The sequence below is a fragment of the Schistocerca piceifrons genome, chromosome 4, assembly GCF_021461385.2.
Source record: "Schistocerca piceifrons isolate TAMUIC-IGC-003096 chromosome 4, iqSchPice1.1, whole genome shotgun sequence".
Classification (NCBI taxonomy): domain Eukaryota; kingdom Metazoa; phylum Arthropoda; class Insecta; order Orthoptera; family Acrididae; genus Schistocerca; species Schistocerca piceifrons.
The window spans coordinates 18,404,891-18,429,364 of NC_060141.1; the positions used below are offsets into that span (position 1 = coordinate 18,404,891).

General features: G+C 37.3%; 1 protein-coding gene across 2 annotated transcripts in view; it reads right to left on the reverse strand.

Moving 5' to 3' along the window:
* The window catches only part of LOC124795034 (alpha-ketoglutarate-dependent sulfonate dioxygenase-like), a 157,318-nt gene that overhangs the window by 59,742 nt on the left and 73,102 nt on the right, over positions 1-24,474 (reverse strand). For both annotated transcript variants that reach the window (XM_047258811.1, XM_047258813.1), the window contains exon 3: positions 5,248-5,489. In XM_047258811.1, the coding sequence (XP_047114767.1) occupies positions 5,248-5,489 (242 nt within the window). The remainder of the gene's footprint in view (positions 1-5,247; positions 5,490-24,474) is intronic.

A 24,474-nucleotide genomic window follows, 5' to 3' on the forward strand; every position in this document is an offset into this window, starting at 1 on the left:
TAGACGTAGAGAAAGCTTTTGACAGTGTTGACTGGAATACTCTCTTTCAAATTCTAAAGGTGGCAGGGGTAAAATACAGGGAGCGAAAGGCTATTTACAATTTGTACAGAAACCACATGGCAGTTATAAGAGTCGAGGGACATGAAAGGGAAGCAGTGGTTGGGAAGGGAGTAAGACAGGGTTGTAGCCTCTCCCCGATGTTGTTCAATCTGTATATTGAGCAAGCAGTAAAGGAAACTAAAGAAAAATTCGGAGTAGGCATTAAAATTCATGGAGAAGAAATAAAAACTTTGAGGTTCGCCGATGACATTGTAATTCTGTCAGAGACAGCAAAGGACTTGCAAGAGCAGTTGAATGGAATGGACAGTGTCTTGAAAGGAGGATATAAGATGAACATCAACAAAAGCAAAACAAGGATAATGGAATGTAGTCTAATTAAGTCGGGTGATGCTGAGGGAATTAGATTAGGAAATGAGGCACTTAAAGTAGTAAAGGAGTTTTGCTATTTGGGGAGCAAAATAACTGATGATGGTCGAAGTAGAGAGGATATAAAATGTAGGCTGGCAATGGCAAGGAAAGCGTTTCTGAAGAAGAGAAAGTTGTTAACATCCAGTATTGATTTAAGTGTCAGGAAGTCATTTCTGAAAGTATTCGTATGGAGTGTAGCCATGTATGGAAGTGAAACATGGACGATAAATAGTTTGGACAAGAAGAGAATAGAAGCTTTCGAAATGTGGTGCTACAGAAGAATGCTGAAGATTAGATGGGTAGATCACATAACTAATGAGGAAGTATTGAATAGGATTGGGGAGAAGAGAAGTTTGTGGCACAACTTGACCAGAAGAAGGGATCGGTTGGTAGGACATGTTCTGAGGCATCAAGGGATCACCAATTTAGTACTGGAGGGCAGCGTGGAGGGTAAAAATCGTAGAGGGAGACCACGAGATGAATACGCTAAGCAGATTCAGAAGGATGTAGGTTGCAGTAGGTACTGGGAGATGAAAAAGCTTGCACAGGATAGAGTAGCATGGAGAGCTGCATCAAACCAGTCTCAGGACTGAAGACCACAACAACAACAATTGACTAAAAGAAGGAATTGATTGATAGAACACTTTCTGAGACATCAAGGAGGGAAGTTTGACAGTGTGTGTGGGGGGAGGGGGGGGGGGGGGGGGAGGGTGTAGAGGGAGACCAAGAGATGAATACAGTAAGCAAATTCAAAAGGATGTAGGTTGCAGTAGTTACTCAGACGTGAGGCTTGCACCGGATAGAGTAGAATGACGAGGAGCTGCATCGAACCGGTCTACGAACTGCAGATCACAACGACAACAACATCAGAGATGATAGACAACGTTCCAAGAATAACAAAGCTATATACTTATTTTAGTATTGTTAATAACAATAGTCAATATTTTCTAAAATGCTGTTTATATATAGCAATTGTGATCTGTTCACCAATTTAGGGGATGATGATGATGATAATAATAATAATACCAAACTGTATTATTATATTTTACCAAAAAGTTTGTTCACTCTATACTCGTGTAGCAAATACAAGTTAACTTGATCTGAGTTTGCTGGAGTGGCTGTTAAATCACATACAAAAATTATCATCTTTAGTGGGAAATATTTAGTACTGTCTCATTTGTATATCATATACATGGGTTTTGCCATAAATACATGGTGGTATCATACATCAGTCTTTTTTTTTTATTAATTAAGACCACAAAAATGGGATAACTGCAGTTTGTCATCAAGCAGCTGCTGTGTAATAATTTTTCTACATGAAAGAAAGAAAGAAATTATCCCAATAGAACCACTGCAGAGTAGTGGGAAATGGTCATGAGTATCAAAACTGCCTTGGCTTTTTTCAAGTTGAGTTCTGTGAAGCAACCCAGTTGGATAGAGATGTGGCTATATTTGGCAGACATTGGTATCTGTCAATTAGCTTCGAAGAGGTGCACACCAGGGTACAATTATGACTCCATTGGCAACCACAAACATTTTTCTATGAAGACATTGACCATCTTGTCTCACAATAGGGTAAATTTAGTAACAGTTATGGCAATTACTTTTGAAATAATCAGCAATTTACTTGCTTTTTTCCATCTGTCTCACTTTCATCTGACTGCCTCATATCATTTAAGCATGATACATGTGCTTACAAATGTTGAGTATCCCAGCATAGCATCTGTGTACAAGTTTTTTAATGGAAACACTGCTGCTTGTAGAGAATATGGTACATGATATACCATCTACAGAGTACGGGACTGAACAATGTTTACTTGTGTTTTCACTAAGCTGAATGAAGTGTTTTCACTAAACAGCACAAGACCGGTGTAGTACCCAGCAGTCACATCTCATCTGAATATGCAAACAAGCAGAGTATGGATGAAGTATAAGTCATAATTCAGTTGGTAGAATGTAGTTCTTCAACAAACTCATACAGAAATTTTAAAGTGAGCAGTGCTCCAAGTACAACAATACGTTAGACATTACTATGCACAGCCTCAGTCCTTTTCATTTGCAGCAAATTTACCACCATTAAAGAGAAGTTGAAGGTAGATGATTGGCTAATTGCAACAGCTGAGTAACTACATTAATGATGGTTACTGATGAAGTCACTTTCACTCATGACGGTATCAATAACACTCAAAACTCACTCACTGGTTCAAGAAATCTCATAAGTCTTTATGGAGAATGCTTGTGGTGTGATAGACAATCAGTTGATTGGGCCTGTTGCATTACCACATCATATTAAAGGGCCCCAATATCTACACTTTTTTTTTTTTTAAAAAAAAGTGTTCCAGCATTATTGAAAGACACTCCTTTGGCTACAAGGATGAGTGAGTTCTTCCAGCATGACAGGGACCAGCACTAGCCACCAGGTGACACTATTTAAACCCACCATCCCACAGACGATGAATCGGCATAAATGGCCACATTTCTTGGACACCCAGAGTCAGTGTATTTCAGCCCTTTAGATTTTTGTTTGTCACGATGATTGAAAGGAATGTCTGTGGGGATCACTGAAAACCTAAGCCTTCAATGTTATGAATATTAATGACCTCATAAAAGACTGCCTAAACAACCCCAAAAGAGCTACATGTAGTGTTGTCAAGAGAAATCGAAAGAGCACTGAAGTTGTAGGTGGAATGTATGGAGGTCAACTTCGAACTTTAACCTATTCCTTTGCTTAAAACATTCTACGATTATTTGTTTGATTTACGTCCCGACAGTTGTAGCTCTGTAAGCACTAAAAATAGAAACATGATATGTGGAACATTTTACTCTAATTAGTCTACACTACCATCTCTTAAAATAGTTACTAAACCTCCTAAGACATACTGTATCTTACATTCTCCAGGAAAATACTTTTATTTATATTCTAAAATCCCTTGGATTGACTGTTAAATATGCTTCTGATAATGCTAATAATATGAATGGAACATTCACCTGGAATTAAAAGATGATATTGACATCACACGTTCAATACATTGCTTTAACACAATGCATTTCTCTACTTGAAAGTTTTCAGAAAAGTTGTAAATAGCATGCTGCATATAAAGCAAATACACTGAAGGAAAAAAAACACTGGCAACACACAGAAGGAGTTGTGCGACATTATCAAAAGTTGGTTCATCTGAAAGACAATGTATACTTAAATTTCTTGCCATTAGCATAAGAGTGGCACTAGTAACACCACTATGCGGATGCAAATCAGGTCTGCTTTAAATACACGCTGTAATAGTCATGAGTGTTTGTTATTTTAAAGACTGGACGTGGTGAGTTGATGTTAGTCAGGAATGCCTTTAAGGTGACAAAGATACCATTATCAACACTTCACTGAGTTCAAAAGGAGTCATATAACAGGGCTATGAGAAGCTGCATGTTCCTTCTGCAATACTGCAGAAAGATTTGGCAGGAATGTAGCCACTGTACATGATTGTTGGCAGCATTAGTCTCAAGAATGTATGGTCACAAGAAGACCAGGTTCCAGATGCACCAACAATCTGAGCAGCAGTTGTCACCACAGTGACAAACGAACTGTTACTAATCAGTTACTTCAAGGACACCTCTGTAGTGTGCATTCCACTGACCCCAAACAGCTGGCATTTGTGACTTCCGTGGTGTAAAGCAAGTGTTCATTGGAGGGCAGAATGGAAGTTTGTTATGCCTTCTGGTGTCTGCCTTGATGCCAGTGATGGCCGTGTCTTTGTTAGGAGGCGGCCAGTTAAGGGGCTGCAACCAACTGTCTGTGTGCCAGACACACTGGACCTACACCTGGAGTTATGGCCTGGGTGCAATTTTGTATGACAGCATGAGCACTCTCGTAACTATCCCACGCACCCTGACTGCAGATTTTTACATCAATCTGCTGATTCGACCTGCTGTGCTGCCGTTCACGGATGACATTCCAGGGGGTACTTCTCAACAGAATAATGCTCACCTACGCACCACTGTTGTAACACAATATTCTCTACAGAGTGTTGACACGTTGCATTGGTCTGCTTGATCGGCAGATCTGTCTCCAATCGAGCACATATACATACATCATCATCGGACTATAACTCCAGCATCACCCAAGCAGCATTAACTGTCCCTGTATTGACCAATCAAGTGTAACTGGCATGGAACTCCATACCACAAACCGACATCCCGCACCTGTACAACATAATGCATTTAATTTGCACACCTGCATTCAACATTCTGGCAATTACACTGGTTAGTAATGCACCAGAATTTCACAATTTCAATGGCTTATCTCATGTTTACATTAACCTGTGATACGGCAATTTTAATCATTTAAATATGTTACCTACACAAATGTATTCTCAAAATTTTACTATTCTACATTAATTATTTTTTTGTGTTTTTTTTTTTTTTCCACTAGTGCACAAAGGCTTACAAGATCTGAAGTTATACCAAAGGAACATTACAGTTTAACGTTTTAAAGTCACTGGAGATTGATCGCATGCTCGAACTGAACAGGTATGGAGCAGGTTCAGGATCATATCACTTTCAAAGATACTATCCTGGCATTACATTTAAAACAGTTTAAGGTAACCATAAGAAAGTTAAATGTGGATGGCCAAATTGAGATTTGTATTGTCTCTTCCCAAACAGAGTATAAACAATATACTACATACTTACATACAATAAATGTATTTTTGTTGTCCTTCTGATTTGACACAAACTGTACTCCATTTTATAATATTTATTTACAGGCAGATGTTTATGCATTACCTTCTTCTTGGTGACTGGATGAGTGTAGATAAGAGGATGTATTGGACCACTGCGTCTGTCACTGACCATCCACAATCTCTCCCACTCTGCTCTCTTTTCAGTACTAAGGCCTTCAATCAGTTCTGTCAAAGGTGCAAAGACTGTGTTGCCTTTCTTTGGCACTGACACTATATGGTATAAAGAATAGGCAAATGGAGCTGGCTGGAAAGAACCATCAATGTGCCAGCCAGTTCGACCAACCCCTGAAAATATTACCAGTAATTGAGCAATTAGTACATTCACAATCACAGTATTCAAACACAGCAATAAATTGGTCTAAACTGGTATCTACACTTTGTTAATGAAATAAGAACAGCCAAACTTCTAGAAATAAATACGTGCAATAAAAGTAATACAAATTGGAGAAATGTTTCCTCCGTGTGACTGCAAGGTAAATATAAGAAATATAACTTCCAAGGAGTTGAGAGACCAATATGCGCAAGAAATTAAAATATTTTAAATTATGGAGTGTAGCATACACATTTTCACACAGATAATAATGAGTGTATCAGTCACTGTTGTGCTTCCACTGGTAACCTCAACTCATTATGGAAACTGTTTCACTGAACTGGTGAATAGAATGTGTTCTAAGGCAATGTTAATGACAGTGCTGCTGAAGGTTTTGTTTGGGATGTAACTACACTCTTTCCATTCAAACTTCATATTTTCTTGTTCGCTAAAATTTTCATACAACAACCCAAGGCTGCCTCATTCTTATAAACTAAATTGTTTGATAATGGGATCTTACTAGATGAATCGTCTGATACCACTTTTAGTCAAATTCTCAAGGTCTTCAGCTTTTGCTCAGAAACTCTTTTTTCCATTCCTTTCATCTTGGTTTGCTATTTCACTACCTGTTCTACAAATCATAAAAACATTTTAGCATGATTTTCATAAAAAGAGACTGACCCCCAAAAGATAATCATCCTAATATTTATACAGCCAATTTAAATAAAAATAAACAGAATAATATTTTATAAAGTAAAAATACAATTTAACATAAAAAGAATTACACAAAATCACCATTTTATTGATGCTGTCAAAAAACACAAGAGAATATATACTTCACTGGAAACACTTAGATACATATCTCTGACTTGTGAACTTTTTGAGTCTTTACTGGATGCAATTCACTGGAAGCTGGTTCTGAAAAGAAAGGGAAGTCGGACATATTGTTCCAAAATTATTAATTGGTTATTGTCATAGGACTGTGAGATCAAGAGCCAATATGTATACAGGGTGTCTCAGAAATGTTATGACGAACTTCCAGCATAGGTGGGGTACATCATAAGGACTGAGAATTGCACAGCAACCCACGGCCACAAACGTCACGGGTACCTGGCAGCAGAGACTGAAGATGGGAAAGGGAGTTTGTAAGAACTTAGACTCTATGCCTTGACTATGTGTATACCTTTTGTGTTGCTGTGGACACTGTTATTCTTTATTTCACTAGCAAATTACTCTGCTAACAAAGCAAGAGAGTGCTTCATCTCAAACATTTATTGGCCATACTGAGCACACATGGTGCATGACATGAATACATCTCTAATTGTTTAGCAGATGTTCAAAGTTTGGTGATGCCAAGCATGCCTGACACCAAGGCAGCATTGACTACTGGACACGCCCCATCACACGGAGTTTCTTTGATTGTAGCAGCTATGCAGATGATTCTTGGGACAAGATCCATTCCAGACTCCACAGGATCAAGATACAACAGCAATTTCATGGATTTCCACAGAAAAAATCAGGGCTTGATAAATCCGGTGAGTACGGGGCCCAGGGAACCACTCCTCCATGGCCAATCCATCGATGCATGAATGACCTATTCAAATGCCTACTAACAACCAGTCCAAAATGCCTGCTCAGGCACCCCATCACACTGGAACCACAAGCTGCGCCTCACATTTGCTAGAACATCTTCAAAGCAGGCAGCATTCCCTCCAGTACTCTCATGTACATCAAAACCCAGCAGTGCACAGTAGCTTTTGCAGCCATGGGTTGCTATGCAATTCTCAATCCTTATTATGTGCCCCACCTCCCACTGTAACGATAGTCAATAGTTACTCAAGTATAGTTTCTTATATTATGACAGGGTATGATCCTCAGAAAAAATTGTATGTCGACTGCCTCTGGCCTCATAAGCCTACACAATTATATTATATTATATTATATTATATTATATCATCATCATCATCATTTCTTTACTTTCTCAGACGTTATGTCTGGTTAAAAATGGAAAGTGACATTGACCTTGATCAAGCGTGACTTCCTTTTAACTGTACGGTATATGTTACATTGCATTTAGGAACTTTCGGGTAATTGGACATGTATCAATAATTACAGATTTCTGTAGTTGTATACATACGTTTGGATGTAGCTGTATTGCGTTGATGTACTGGTGGATATTGTGTTGTATGACTCCTGTAGTTGATACTATAATTGGTATAATGTCAACTTTATCCTGTTGCCACATGTCCTTGACTTCCTCAGCCAGTTGGATGTATTTTTCAATTTTTTCTCCTGTTTTCTTCTGTATATTTGTTGTATTGGGTATGGCTATTTCGATTAGTTGTGTCAATTTCTTCTTTTTATTGGTGAGTATGATGTCAGGTTTGTTATGTGGCGTTGTTTTATCTGTTATAATGGTTCTGTTCCAGTATAATTTGTATTCATCATTCTCCAGTGCATTTTGCGGTGCATACTTGTGTGTGGGAACGTGTTGTTTTATAAGTTTATGTTGTATGGCTGGTTGTTGATGTATTATTTTTGCTACATTGTCATGTCTTCTGAGGTATTCTGTATTTGCTAGTATTGTACATCCGCTTGTGATGTGGTCTACTGTTTCTATTTGTTGTTTGCAAAGTCTGCATTTATCTGCTGTGGTATTGGGATCTTTAATAATATGCTTGCTGTAATATATGGTGTTTATTGTTTGATCCTGTATTGCAATCATGAATCCTTCCGTCTCAATGTATATATTGCCTTTTCTTAGCCATGTGTGGGATGCGTCTTGATCGATGTGTGGCTGTGTTAGATGATATGGGTGCTTGCCATGTAGTGTTTTCTTTTTCCAATTTACCTTCATCGTATCTGTTGATGTTATGTAATCAAAAGGGTTGTAGAAGTGGTTATGAAATTGCAATGGTGTAGCTGATGTATTTATATGAGTGACTGCTTTGTGTATTTTGCTAGTTTCTGCTCGTTCTATAAAGAATTTTCTTAAATTGTCTACCTGTCCAAAATGTAGGCTTTTTGTGTCGATAAATCCCCTTCCTCTTTCCTTTCCGCTTAATGTGAATCTTTCTGTTGCTGAATGTATGTGATGTATTCTATATTTGTGGCACTGTGATCATGTAAGTGTATTGAGTGCTTCTAGGTCAGCGTTGCCCCATTTCACTACTCCAAATGAGTAGGTCAATATTGGTATAGCATAAGTATTTATAGCTTTTGTCTTGTTTCTTGCTGTCAGTTCTGTTTTCAGTATTTTTGTTAGTATTTGTCTATATTTTTCTTTTAGTTCTTCTTTAATATTTGTATTATCTTTTCCTATTTTTTGTCTTTATCCTAGATATTTATAGGCATCTGTTTTTTCCATCGCTTCTATGCAGTCGCTGTGGTTATCCACTATGTAATCTTCTTGTTTAGTGTTTTCCCTTGACTATGCTATTTTTCTTACATTTGTCTGTTCCAAAAGCCATATTTATATCATTGCTGAATACTTCTGTTATCTTTAGTACTCGGTTGAGTTGCTGATTTGTTGCTGCCAGTAGTTTTAGATCATCCTTGTATAGCAAACGTGTGATTTTGTGTTGGTATGTTCCAGTAACATTGTATCCATAATTTGTATTGTTTAGCATGTTGGGTAGTGGGTTCAGAGCAAGGCAGAACCAGGAAGGACTTAATGAGTCTCCCTGGTATATTCCACGCTTAATCTGTATTGGCTGCGATGTGATATTATTTGAATTTATTTGGATATTAAGTGTGGTTTTCCAATTTTTCATTACTATGTTTAGGAACTGTATCAATTTAGAATCTACTTTGTATATTTCCAATATTTGTAGTAACCATGAGTGGGGTACACTATAAAAAGCTTTTTGGTAATCAACGTATGCGTAGTGTAGTGACCTTTGTTTAGTTTTAGCTTGATATGTCACCTATGCATCTGTTATCAGTTGCTCTTTACATCCTCGTGCTCCTTTACAACAGCCTTTTTGTTCTTCGTTTATAATTTTGTTCTATGTTGTATGTGTCATTAATTTTTGTGTAATGACTGAAGTTAATATTTTGTATATTGTTGGTAGGCATGTTATAGGGTGATATTTTGCTGGGTTTGCTGTGTCTGCTTGATCTTTAGGTTTCAGATAAGTTATTCCACCTGTAAGTGTATCAGGAAATGTGTATGGGTCTGCAATGTAACTGTTAAATAATTTAGTTAGATGTGAATGTGTTGAGGTGAACTTCTTTAGCCAGAAATTTGCTATTTTATCTTTTCCAGGGGCTTTCCAATTGTGCATAGAATTAATTGCTCGGGTGACTTCATGTTGCAAAATTATCACTTCAGGAATTTGTGGTATCATCTCGTATGTGCCTGTTTCTGCTTGTACCCACCGCACATGTCTGTTATGTTGTACCGGGTTTGACCATATGTTGCTCCAGAAGTGTTCCATGTCTGTTATGTTTGGCGGATTGTCTATTCCAATGTGTGTGTTATCTATTGTCTGGTAAAAACTCTTTTGGCTTGCGTTGAATGTTTGGTTTTGTTTCCTTCTATTTTCACTTTTTTTTGTATCTTCTAAGTCGTTTGGCCAATGCTTGTAATTTCTGCTTCTTTTCATCTACTTGCTCTACCGCTTCTTGTTGTGAGATTTTACCAAACCTTTTTCGTTTTTTGTCCGATATTTCATTTCTTATAAATTGTGTTAGCTGTCCGATGTCTTTTCTCAGTTTTTCTATTCTGATCTGTAGCCTGTGTTGCCATGTTGGTTTTGTGGGTTTCTACTGTGTGTTGGTTGGTTCTGATCTCTGCCTAGTGTGTATATTTAGTGTAGTGAGTGCTCCTGTATAAACCAGTAATTGTAACTCTTCCAAGTTGTATTTTCATTTATTTTGTTCTGTATGATTGTATTGATAGTTGTCATTGTTGTTTCGACTTGTGGGTTATTTGGTGGTCTATGCAAGAATGGTCTAATGTCTGTATTTGTGTCTTTGTATTCTATATATGTCAGCTGAAATTTTTCTTCTATATCTAACATGTGTGTCACTTCGTGTTCTATTTGTGCTTGTTATGGTGGCTGTCTTAAGATTTCGTTTTCCTCTGATTGTTTAATTGATGCGTGTTGTTCTTTGTTTGTTTGCTCTGGGATGTTTGAGTCCATTACTGTATTTTCTTCTTCTTCTTCTTCTGATTGCACATTATTTTGTTCCAGTATTTGTTATACTTGTTGTTTGATGTTTTCTAATTCTGACTGGGGTATCCTCTTATTTTTTATTATTACACGGATCTGATCAGCTAGTCATTGTTCTGTTAAAAATTTTAATTCTGGGTATCTGGTAATAAATGTTGTGTATACTTGTGATCTGTATCCAGTTGTGTTGGTCCTAAGTTTGTTGTTTGGTAATAACAGAACATGAGGTGTCGGTTAACTTCATCTGACCATCTCATCCTCTGCCTTTGTTTTCCTTCTAAGGTGGTTGCAGGAAACATATCCTGTAAAACACCTCTATCTGGATTTAAATCATTTTCCGTGTGGCTAGCAGTGTCGTTACCATTGTGGACGGGCATAGGGTCCAAGTGTCGTCCCCGACCATGACAGCGCTTGTCCGAGGCTTCATTAGTTCTGTCCTGAACCAACTAATCACACTAAAAGGGGGGTTAGCCCTATTAGTGGTTTGTTCTTTTCGTCGCCTTTTACGACTGGCAGAACATACCGGAGGCCTATTCTTTTCCCGGGCCTCCATGGGGTTTATTATCATTATTATTATTATCATTATTATTATACACATTGAAAAATAGTGATCATTCACTAAAATGCACATAGTGACCTTATTTGGTTATTGGTTAGTCATCTGCTGTGTGTGCATGTTATATGTAGTACCCAGAAATATCATTAGGTTTAAGAAAAGGAGAAGTTACTTAATATTGCTAGAAGCTGGAGAGCTGGCAGCAGAAAAGTCAGCACCTTCCTGCTAGCAGCAACACTCAAATGAGTAGGTGTAAATTAAGATGACAGCAGTAGACAACCCTGACCACAAGAACAAAGAAGAAATAAAATGGGAACAAAAATATAAGAAGTATGAGTTTATGACACTGATAATAATGAAACAAGAAAGGTATAGGAAAGTTTATCATCAGATTTAAAAAAAAGATATTGTGAACCAAGTGAGCACTTGATGGAAGGTCCCACGTGCAAAGATATAAAGCACCCACATTATAAAGGCTTTCTGTAGAGTTACACAATGTGTTACAGAACATTAGACATAGCAGCACAACTTAGCAATAATCATTTGACCTGAAACATGTTCAGGGCTTAGTGACAGCATTCAATATAATGACTGGCATTGCAACTTTTCAGTAACATAGTTCAAATTCCATGAAATTAATTAACCTAGGAAATAATTAACAGCAAAGTTCTGAAGTACCTTGCCTCTGTGTATGCTTTTGCATAATTTACAGAAACTTTCAACATGGTGCATGTACCCATAAACAGGGTACTCCTAAGGCAGATGTATAGGATGGTTTCATAAACTTTTCTGATTTTTCTAGACCACCAAATATTTCATAGACAAATTTATAGTTAACAAATATAGTTCACTCTGATTAGCGAAATCTACCCTTGCAATTTTTTATCAAATGACTGTAGTTTCTGAAATAACAATTTGTTCATACGCCAGTCTTTGAATAAACTGATGTTGCCTACAATAGTCAGTCTGCAGTTGAAAAGTTCACAGGCAACACTTGTGCCAAGAGAGTCTGCACCTAGCCATCATATTGCTAACATCTCTTTGTAAAAAGTGCACAAAACATTTACATAACATGTCAGCATATTGGTATCCATACATGCATAGTAAACTCAGTGCCTAAAAGTTTCTCTGCATAACTTTTCTGAGGTATTATTACAAAATGCTGTGTTTACTGCATTGCATTATGTAAATGTGGACTACAGGTATGTTCTGTGCCACAATCAAACATTCAACAAAAACTAATGATTGCACATAGCCATATTACTCCAAAATTTATTACACAAGTGGTTTCACTCATTAGCAGACCATCTTCTGGTGTACTTTGAAATCCTAATCAACCATCATAAATCATCATCTGATTACAATTTCAAAGTGCACCATAAGATGGTCTCTCAACAAATGAAACCAGTTGTACAATTAATTTTGGAGTAAAAACTGTAAATCACCACTTCCTCAAAATAATGCCAATCATTTGATTCTGATGACCTTTATGAGCAACTATTGATGCCTAGATTGTGTTTCTAAAACCCATACTTCAGAGTTATAATTTATCTCATGAATTCTTTCATTGGGCTCTTGTTACTTGGAGGGCTAACCTAAAGTACACACTATTTGATCTGACAAAATTAAGAAACTGGTCATCATCTCAACAACAGGACATCAACGATAACAAATGCATGAATGAATGAAACCAAAATTGTGTTGTTGTACAGAATGTTAAGCAAACCCCATCCAATGTTCATTAAGATTTTCAGTTTCACAACTACAGACTGGCATGCTGCCAAAAAGGCAGAGTAGAAAGGACAAAAATCAGGTTTGTTATCTTACAAAATAGTGTACACCATCTTTCTGTGAAAACATTTTGTAATTCATAACTTTACAGCAGTCATTCTGTCTAGGATGCTTAATGGTTCCTGCATTAAGCATTACCATTTAATTTACTTTAGAAATAAAGATATATTTTGGATTTCAACCAGGCTGACAATTCCATTATTACAAAGGATATTTTGCCGAATGGTCTAGTTGTCTTTGTTATGGTTGTGAATGGTGGTCTAAGATTTACTTGCTGTGTGGAGTTCAAACCTGACTCTTTAAGCAACTCGATTCAATGCAATTTCCTGATTTTGTTTTAAGTTTTTCATCTCAACAATAAATATTCTGGTTTAACTCTTGTGTTTGAACACATGTTTCTTCCTGTGCCAGAACTTACACCACAGTGAAGCAGTCAATTAGAAACTTTCATGTGTGACGAGAAATACATTTCTTGGTGAATCTTTGCAACATACATATTTCAATATTATCAGCTTTCATTTTTCACAGAACTTATATTTTCAGTGTTACCTCTAACTGTTCATGTGCACCCAAAACTGAGCTATAGAACTTTTCACAAACCGTGAAGTTATTTCCAGATAAATGAAACACTTATTTGGCTATTTGTACCAATTCCTTTATGCATTCTCTGAAACTTTCAAATTAATCAATGTAATAAACATCAGCTTGAATATTTTGTAGGTCTCTGGGTTAATCTTTTGCTTTTGGTGTCACACAACAAATATGTTGCATATTCACTATCAATGTTTTGGGGAAACTATAATGACTATTGGCTGACGATTTCACATGTCTCATTCCCCTTCACAGTGCTTCCTACAAGAAGCTATGAGATATTTCTTCCAATAACATTCAAATTTGCTCTATTTCTGTTACCAATCACACAGCAAAGTAGCTGTAAACAATATATATTATTAACGTTGATGTGGTCTTTAGTCTGAAGACTGGTACAATGAAGCTTTTCATGTTACTGTATCCTGTGTCATCTCCAGATAACTACTGCACTCAACATCCTTCTTAGTCTGCTTAGTGTATTCACCTCTTGGTCCCCCTCTATGATTCTCTCCTCCCCCCCCCCCCCCCCCCACACACACACACACTTCCAATACGAATCCCTTCTTTCAGTCAAGTTGTGCCACAAATTTCTTGTCTCACCAATCCTGTTAAGTAACTTCTTGTTAGTTACATAATCTGCCCATCTAATCTTCAGCATTCTTCTTTAGTATTACATTTTAAAAGCTTCTATTCTCTTCTTGTCTAAACTGATTATTGTCCACGTCCACCTCCATAGCATAGCGGTAGCATTTCTGCGTATCACGCAGGGGGCCCGGGTTCGATTCCCGTCAGTGGACTGGGTGTTGTGTGTCCATTATCAATTTCATCATCATTGACCTGCAAGTCACCGAAGTGGCATCAACTAAAAAGGACTTACAATACAGTGGTCGAACTCCCCCCGCATGGGGCCTCCCGGCCAACAATGCCATACGCTCATTTCCATTTTTGATTGTTGTCCATGTTTCACTTCCATATATGGATATACTCTACACAAATATTTTCAGAAAAGACTTCCTGACACTTAAATCTATATTTGAAGTTAACAAATTTCTCTTCTTCAGAAATGCTTTTCTTGCAATTGCCAGTCTTAATTTTATATCCTCTTTACTTTGAATATCATCAGTTATTTTAATGCTCAAAGTGAAGAATTCATATACTACTTTAAGTGTCTTGTTTCCTACTCTAATTCCTTCAGCAGCATCCGATTTAATTTGACTACACTCCATTATCCTTCTTTTGCTTTTGTTGATGTTCATCTTATATCCTCCTTTCAAGAGGCTGTCCATTCCGTTCAACTGCTCTTCCAAATCCTTTGCTGCCTGTAACAGAATACCAATGTAATCAGTACACCTCACAGTTTTTATTTCTTCTCCCTGAACTTTAATTCCTACTCCAAATTTTTCTTTGGTTTCATTTACTGAAAGCCCTATCTCAACCCCTTCTAAACCATTGCTTCACTGTGATGCTCTCAACTTCTATAACTGCTATCTGGTTTCCATACAAGTTGTAAACAGCCTTTTGCACCCTATATATTACCCCTGCTACCTTTGCCAAATTTCAACGAGAGTATACCAGTCAACATTGTCAAAAGAGTTCTCTAAGTCTACAAATGCTGTAAGTATAGGTTTGCCTTTCCTTAACCTGTCTTCTAAGTCAAGTCATAGAGTCAGTATTGCCTCCCGTGTTCCAGTTCATCTCCAGAATCCAAACCAATATTCCCCAAGGTCAATTTTTACCCAGTTTGTTCCATTCTTTGTGAAGAATTTGTGTTAGTATTTTGCAACTGTGACTTATTAAACTGATAGTGTGGTTATTTTCATACCCGTCAGCAAATGCTTTCTTTGGAATGGAATTATTACATTCTTCTTGAAGTGTGAGGGTATTTCATCTGTCGCATACATGTTGCACACCAGGTGGAAGAGTCTGTCATGGCTGGCTCTCCCAAGGCTATCAGTAGTTATGATGGAATATCATGTACTTCTGGGGTCTCATTTCGACTTGTATCTTTCAGAACTCTTTAAATTATTCTCGTAGTATCATATCTCCCATCTCATCTTCATATGCATCCCCTTCCCTTTCTATAATGTTGCCTTCAACTTCCTCTCCCTTAAATAGACCATTTATGTGCTCCTTCCACTTTCCAGCTTTCCCTTCTTTGCTAGTACTGGTTTTCCATCTGAGCTCTTGATACTAATACAGTTGCTTCTCTTTTCTCCAAAGGCCTTTTTAATTTTCTTGTAGGTAGTATCTACCTTTCCCCTAGTGAAATATGTTTCTAAACTCTTAAATTTGCCTCTAGCCATTCCTGCTTAGCCATTTTGCATTTCCTGTCAATGTCATTGTTTAGATATTTGCACTCCCCTTCATTTGCCTCATCTACTGAATTTTTATATTTTTTCCTTTCCTCAGTTATATTCAGTATCTCCTGTGATAGCCAAGGATTTCTACAAGGCCTCGTCTTTTTACCTATTTGATACTCTGCTGCCTTCATTATTTCATCCCTCAAAGCTACCAATTTGTCCTTTGTTGTATTCTTGTCTCCTGTTCTATTTGATCATTGTCTAATGCTACCTCTGAAACTCTTGTTATTTCAACCCATACAGGTCCAGTCTCTTCAATTTCCTACCTTCTTGCAATTTCTTCAGTTTTAATCTGTAGTTCCTAACCAACAGATTAGCAGATTATGGTCAGAGTCTACACCTGCCCCTGCAAATGTGTTCCAGTTTAAAATCTGGTTCTTAAATCAATCTGAAACCTTCCAGTGTCTCCAGATCTCTTACACACACACACACACACACACACACACACACACACACACGTTCCTCCTGCCACTGAACTTCATTAATTTCCCCTATGTGTAACTTAAACCTATTCAACCTATCAGTTTCCCCTTTTTAAATTTTCTAACCTACTTGCCCAATTAAGAGACGTAACATTCCCCATTCCGAACCATAGAACACCAGTTTCATTTCTCCAGATGATGACATTGCCCTTCAATAGACCCTGTAAGGAGGTCCACATAGGGTACTATTTTACCTCTGACATATTTTATCCAAGAGAATGCCATCATAATTTAACCATATAGATATCGCTGAGGCACACAAGCCATCCCACCATCAGCAAGGCCAAGATTCATGTGGGCAATATGAATCATTCTATAAAAACGCAAAAGATTCTCTTCATATCACCCAATAACATACAGTTAAGGCATAAATTAATCAAAACCTCTGGTAAAGTTATGATGCGACTAAATCAGAGTAGTTGATCACAAGTCCATTTCCAGTATGCCAGTGTGATACAATGTCACACCTAAATTCTTCACCTGCAGCAAGATTTATGACAGCACAGTATCATTGCAGCAGCATTATGTGAGACGTAAATAGTGTTATGTACCATTTTATGTGAAATGCTGATAATTTGTGAATATGAAGAAACATAAGTACATATTAATACATACAGTCTCACTGTGAAAGGGTTCTGTAGCAGAACAGTAGCACTCTGGGTGCAATTCCGAGCAGGCAGCCCACATTTTACACCATTCACAGAACTTCTTGAGAGGGAGTTTCTGTGAACTGCATGTGCTATATTATAGGAAAATAATCAATTTAGTTCTTAAGCACTCTTCGTTTTACCACATTTACCTGAGTGCTATCCTAATCCACTGAGTTCCTCACCTACTTTCTATCCCTTAACATTTATATTTCCTTTTCTCCACTTTTTTCACTTGAAAGCTTTCATCCTGGCCAGCATTCTTTTCCAATATATTATAACTTTCTTAATTCCAAACTTGTATTTATTTCAAATGCTGGAGACAGATTGTCCCTCTGTTTTACTTACACACCTGCACACACATGAATCTTTCACCATCCAGTTTTCTGTTTCTGTTGTTAGGTCACCGCTTGACATGCCACTGCCATACCACTGTTAAATTTCCACTCTGTTGCCAACTGCTGGATCATTAGTAATTTGTGAGATCTAAGTTACTCACCCAATTCTATAGGGCAGTTATAATTAAACTTCCACTACTTGAGAGCACCCCCATGAAAAATAAGTGATTGCAGGACAATGAAACTTTGTGGAAGCATCTGTTAAGACATGCACAAGACACACAATGACTAAACCACTGAAAGAAACATGTTTTAATTTCCACATGAGAAGATAATATTTGTTAATTGTTTACCTCGTTTACAGTCCGTTTTACAAATGTTGCTCAGAGTGACAACCATCTGCATCCATGACAGCCTGGAACCACACTAGAGACTGCTCTACTGCTGCCCAAAACATCTCAGGTGGGACATTGGCTACCTCTCTCACTATGCTAATCTTTAATCTTCAACATGTGTTCATATCTTATGTTTGTGTCCTGATGATCTGGTGATCTTGGCGGCCATACAGTTTGGAACTGGCCAATGATTCAGCTTTTTCCAAATGTTTTATGGAGTAAATGAGTGATCTCACAAGTAAAGTGAGGTGGAGCTCAATCATGCACCAAAACTGAGTCCAAAGCACCTGGCTCCCATAGAGTAGGGATCACACGTTGGTGAATGAGATCACAGTAACACGTGCCGTTCATGCTGCATGTCCTTGGTCCTTGGGGTCCAAGTGATTCAACCCTATGTCACTGTACCAGTCCCATCACTTAATGGCAAGTCATGACACTGACACTACTAACCATGCAATTCCTGCAGCAAACTGTCTAAACACCATTCAGCTAAACTTGGGTACCCATACAGTAAATAGTTTTCCATCTATACTGGCTCAAGCAGTGAAAGTTTAATTCTAACCTCCCTGTAAATTTACTCACACAGCTCTACACCATTTACTATTACCTTCAATACTTCTGTTTTCCCTCCTTTAGCTCCAGAATGGATTTGGACTAAAGATGTAAGTTGTCCGACAATATGTGTATTGTACAATCTGACATGTTAAACTGTAAGCAAGGAAGCTGTAGTAATAAATTACGCAGTATGAAATTGTTGACTGACAATACAATACAATACAATACAATACAAAGGTTGACTTTTACTATGGATGAATGTCATTCTTGCAATGAGAAGTTCTATTGAAGCTGCAACCAAACAGTTGCAGCATAAAAAACTTTTTAAGATATTTTTGACCAGAGAGTAGTAGTTTACAGGCCTAATTTACAGTAAATTTTGTGTGACTATGGTGATTACATGAAGATGGTAATGATGGCACTTGATGGGTGAATGGATTGAATGATTATATTTTCAGTATGAACTGGATAAGATGAAGAGACTGTGAATAATGAAATTAAGATTACAGGAGGGACTGAAAAGAACAGCTTTCTAAAAATATGGTAATACAGGCAGAGACTGAGAGACATGTTCTGTAGTGACAGAATCATATTTAAGATCAATTCTGTATGTCTTCATTGGTCCTTGTTTTCTTTTACTGTGAGTCATTAATCAATTTTCATGAAGCAGTTGGGAAGAGATCACCTGCTTTCATTTGATTATAATTATTTAGTTGTATACATATATATGTTTGTATGGATGGATGTAGGCATAGGTGGACTCTCGAAGGGGTTTTTCTATGAGCTGGTAAATTGAAATCTTCATCAATTTGTTCCTTAAAGAGGGTATCAGTTTTGTGTTCTCTTCTCTGTAAAATATTGTTATTTATGACCATTTCATTATCAAGAGAATCTTTACTGTGGAACCAAGGATTGGTGGAGGAACCACCCTCATCTAGCCAAATGCTAATAAATAAATGAGTTCTTGTAACAATGTTGGTGTTCCTTAGGTGGTTGGTGTGGAGACACAAGAGACACTTTAATTTCTCTTACTCTTAGGAAACTTCAGTTTTGGGAACTAATGCAGGTAGAAGGCATGTCCACAAAGTAAGTTCCATTTGGTTATATAAAACAAATGTGTACAGATACAGAAAAAATATTTATTGTACAAAAATCTACAACAGTTAAACTACTTTTCTACATAGTTTCCAAAATTTTGTAGGCACTTGTCACAGTGTGGCACAAGTTTTTGTATGCCTTCTTCATAGAAGGTTTACGCCTGTGTATTCAACCATGTGGTAACATGTTCTTTCAGCTCATCATCATCATCGTTGAAGTGTTGATCACCAAGGACAGATTTTAGGTGTAAGAAGAGATGAAAGTCACTAGGAGTGAGATCCCAGCTGTATGGAGGATGACCAAACGTATCCCAGTGAAATTCCCATAAGAGTTGTTTAGTCACGTTCACCGTGTGAGGTCGGGCATTATCGTGGAAAAAAAACACCACCTTTTGACAGTAATCCTCGGCGCTTGTTCTATATCGTGCCGCGCAATTTCTTAATGGTCTCGCAGTAACGATGTACATTGATTGTTTGGCCTCATAGTAAGAAATCAATCAGCAAAATGCCTTTTCTGTCCCAAAATATGGGGCACATGACTTTTCGAGGTGTCAAGATTTGTTTAGGCTTAACCTTCGTTGGGGATGTAGTGTGCGCCTCCATTCTATTGATTGCCTTTTTTTCTTTTTTTCTTTTTTTTTCAGTAAGAATTTTGGGTACCCAATGCGAGCAAAGTTTTTGAAATTTCAGTTTTTCAGTAAAAATTTCATGAATTAGTGATTGTGAGATCTGCGGAACTTCCATAGCAAGGGCACTAAGTGTAAACTTGTGGTTGTGCTTAATCTTCCCCTCAATTGTGTGAACCAGTTCATCAGTAACTACAGAAGGGCGTTCACTTCGTTCTTCATCGTGCACTTGATCACATCCTTCATTGAACAGTCTGACCCATCTTCTAACCATTGAATCACTCACAGCATTTTGTCTGTAAACCTCGCAGATTTGCCAATGAATTTTCTTTGGTTTAACTTCCTTTGCATTTAGAAAACGAATCACTGACCTGATTTCACACACGGCGGCATTTTCAATTACGGCTGACGTTATACAGAAGCACTGCAAAGCACTTGTCAGCAGCAGTGATCTGAAAATGGAGTACATGTCTTCTTGAGTCAGAGTAACTGCCGTGCATGCTCAGAACTGTGGTTGTAGCACGGCTGCGGATAGAAATAGAAATGGAACGTACTTTGTGGATGACCCTGGTATTTGTTTGGTTTGTTTCTTAATCCATACTGAGGGCTCAGAGTGGCTGGTGATAATGCACTAAAATTTGTTCGACTCGAGTCAAGAAAAGAAATCAGTAACAATGAAGCCACCAACAACTGATATTAAACTAAACAACGAATAAGTATTCAGTCACTCCTGAACAGAATTGTAATTTAAATACAGTTCAAGTTGTATAACGTACTATCAATGGTGTACGAAGTGAGAAAATTTTTATTATTTCAAGTAATCTGACTCTGGAGGCACCAACTTCTGTTGATGGTGATACCACCAAGGAAGTCAGTCGAGGATGGTGAAACATACCGAAGCTGGCTATAGTGCATTTGCAGTTATTTCTGTTTTTTAGTTAACAATAGAACATAGATTTTTAGTGATATTTTAATATCAGCTATGAGCTATAAATGTTAGTTGTTATGCTTTTTGAGGTAATATCTGTGATTTGTGAAGTATTGTAAACACTGTGGTTGGTATATGTTCACTTTTGCAGGGCTGTTTCTGTGTTTCAGTGTTAGATACTAGCACTGTAGTGGAGCTAGGAAAAATACTGAGTTATCTAAGTGGAATATTATTCTGTCTTGATAATTAACAAAATCTTGGAAGATATCTAATAATGATAAAGAACAGCTGTTAACAGGCGAGTATACAAGCCACCAGCCAAATACAACTGATGACTTGGCAGTAGTAGTTTTGTGGCATTAATGATCTCAACATCCGCGTGGCCAGGAATTAGCTATTACATCAACAGTAATAGAGATAAACTATTACCTTGTCACAAATGCTCACCAGCCAACACGCATAGAGCAAAATCAGATCATGTTCAGTGTGAAGACACTTCGAATGTCAAAATTTTAATAGTATATTGCTAAAGCATTCATAACAAAGTCCTTAGACTTACAGCCCTCCAGGAAAGCTGTCACACTCAAATTATACTCTGAACTAAGGACTGGATGAAACGCAAAACAGAAAGCTGTGCAGTATTTAATGAAGCACAGAAAGTATATCAAAGAGGCATGTTTGACACTGTAGGAGGAGCGGTCATTGCAATTGACAAAAATATAGTACCTGTAAAGGTGAAAATGAGTCTGAGTGTGAAATTATTTAAACACAAGTAACTGGCCTAAGTGAATCCAAGTTAATCATCAGATGTTTTTACTTGTCACCCTATTCTGCTGTAACCAGTTGTAGAATCATTTAAAATGAGTCTATAATCATATAATATTAGTTGGAGGCAACTTTACCCTGGGGGGGTTGTACCTTGGGACAGTTTTACCTAGGGACACTTTTTACGAAAAGTAGAACACACTAGTGGCAACTCAATAAGAACTATGAAATCAAGTTGGCAGACTTTTTTCAGAGAGCATAGGATTCCATGTTGTATTTGGATCGTGTTTGAAGCCTTAGAAGTAATTTTACAGAATTGTGTTCTTAAAAATACAATTTAGCTATTACCCTTAAAAGATTTAAATAAAAGGGAAGCATCATTATTGATGTTTCTTAAAATAGTGTTGTTTAAGTAAGCTACTGATGCCATAAGCAATAAATGTACTAGTGTGTATACAGGTTACAATACTGTTTTCTCTTAAGGTGAACTTGCTTGTACCTAGCGACTTAATTCTGGTTGCACATAGGAACATGTCCCACTGTAAAAACAAACATTTCATCTACAATTTCACTTATATTCATTTTTCTTTACAGATGGGCAGAAGTAAGGGGTGGAGGAAAAGAGAAGAACCAGATGCAGAATGTATGGAGGCAGCTGCCAGTGAGGTAGTTACACAGAATGATCTGTCTGAGAAGCAGCTGAAGTATATGGAGTGTCAGAAAAGTACTCTTGCTGGCACATCCAAAAACACATATTGTCTGGTCAAAATCATTTCAAATACATAGCCACCAATGCTACACAAGAAATCTTCACCATTGAGCAAGAGGAAGAACTTTTTTTTTAATATAGTAAAGGTTGCACAATGGAACTTTGGCATCACTGTGGATAATTTGAAGAAGTTAGCCTTCCAATAATCTACACATAACAACATTAAATATCCTGTGGAATGGGAGGAACAGGAATCAGCTGAAAGACAATTGTACAAAACCTTTCAGAAGTCTTAAAAGAACAGAATTTCCTTGAGAAACCTGGAGTCAACTAGTCTAGGTCAAATTGAATCTTCCAACAAACCCAATGTGAAGTTTCTTTAAGAAACTACAAGAAGTTTTTCGAGGTATGGTCTACAACCTAAAAAATGTGTAAACTTGACAAAACAACAGGGTCTTCTACAGTACAACCATTGAAGGTAATTGGCGATATAAAAGCCAAACAAATTGAAGCAGCTACTACACGGTAACAAGAAAGTAATGTTACAATGATAGCTTGTGTGAGTGCTGCAGAAACATTTATTCCATCAGACTTTATGTTTCCAAGGGTTCATTACAAGAATTACATGTTAAACAATACACCACCTGGCACTCCTGGTATGGCTGCTTCTAGTGGCTGGAAAATGGCATCAAGAGACCCTACAATAACAAATTCAAGAAAGACAATTTCTATTTATGATGTTTCTGCACTAGTGGGCAGGGTGTTTCATTTGGCTTTCACTCCAAACAACATAACTGCAGGTTTCAGGATTACTGGCATCTGGCCAGTCAATGAAGAAGTGTTCAGAGGCGACAAATCCCTGCCTGCAGAAATGACAAACAGCCCATATCCTGGAAGAGCTGGTGAAATCCATTCATCAAATACTCCAACTGAAAATGAAAACAAAAGAAGAAACAAGAGCAGGAATACCTTTGGCAAGCAGTCCTTCACTGCAACCATCCGCCTCTGTTACTCCAGAACACATCCATCCATTCCTGAAAGCACCTCCCAGGAAGACTTGTGGTAGATGAAGAAAACCTGGGAGGTGTACAATTGTCACCGGTACACCAGAAAAACAAAGAACTGAAAAGGAGAAAAATAAGAACAAGAAGCCGTGCCCAAAGAAAGAAGCCATTACAAAGGCAAAGCACTTTTAATCTTCCTTTTCTTCTTCTTTTTCTGGTGATGATGAAGAAATTCCTATGCTTGCCAGTAATTCTGGAATAAGTATATTTGACTCCTCTTCTGGAAAAGAGGATTTCTCATCCATCTTTCCATCTGAAAAAGTAACACTTTCTTGTTCTCAAGGTAGTTGGGACTTAGTCAAATTTGAAATCGGTGGCAGGTGTCATGGTTTACTATGCTGGAATAGTTTTAGAAAATACAGACCAAGATGTAACTGTGAAGTTCTTAAGGAAGCAAAAGGTCCATTTTGTATTCCGTAATGTTGGGGACATCATCAGCACTGTTAATCCCAGAAAAGGTACTACTAATTCATCAGATGGGTTATGGGTTTCATTCATTCAACTATTTTATAATTATTTTATTTCCATCACATTTTGTTTTGAAGTAAAATAACTTTTGTATTTGTACCTAAGAAAGGAACATGTACTACATAATTTCAATATGATTTTTTTATTCATAAAACTAAGAAACTGAAAAATACTATTGTGTCCCAAGGTAGAACCACCACTGTCCCAAGGTCAAACCATAGGTTGTAACTTGGGACACGTATCACAGAAGTCTTTATTGATGAAAACTGAGGTAATTATTGGAGTTAGCCTAAATGTTGTTTGTTCAACATTATCTACAATTGCTGCCTGTGATGGGGTAAATTTTCAAATTTATTATAAAAATATATACTATAAAAAAAAATTAAAAACTGTTCCAAGGTACAGCCCTTT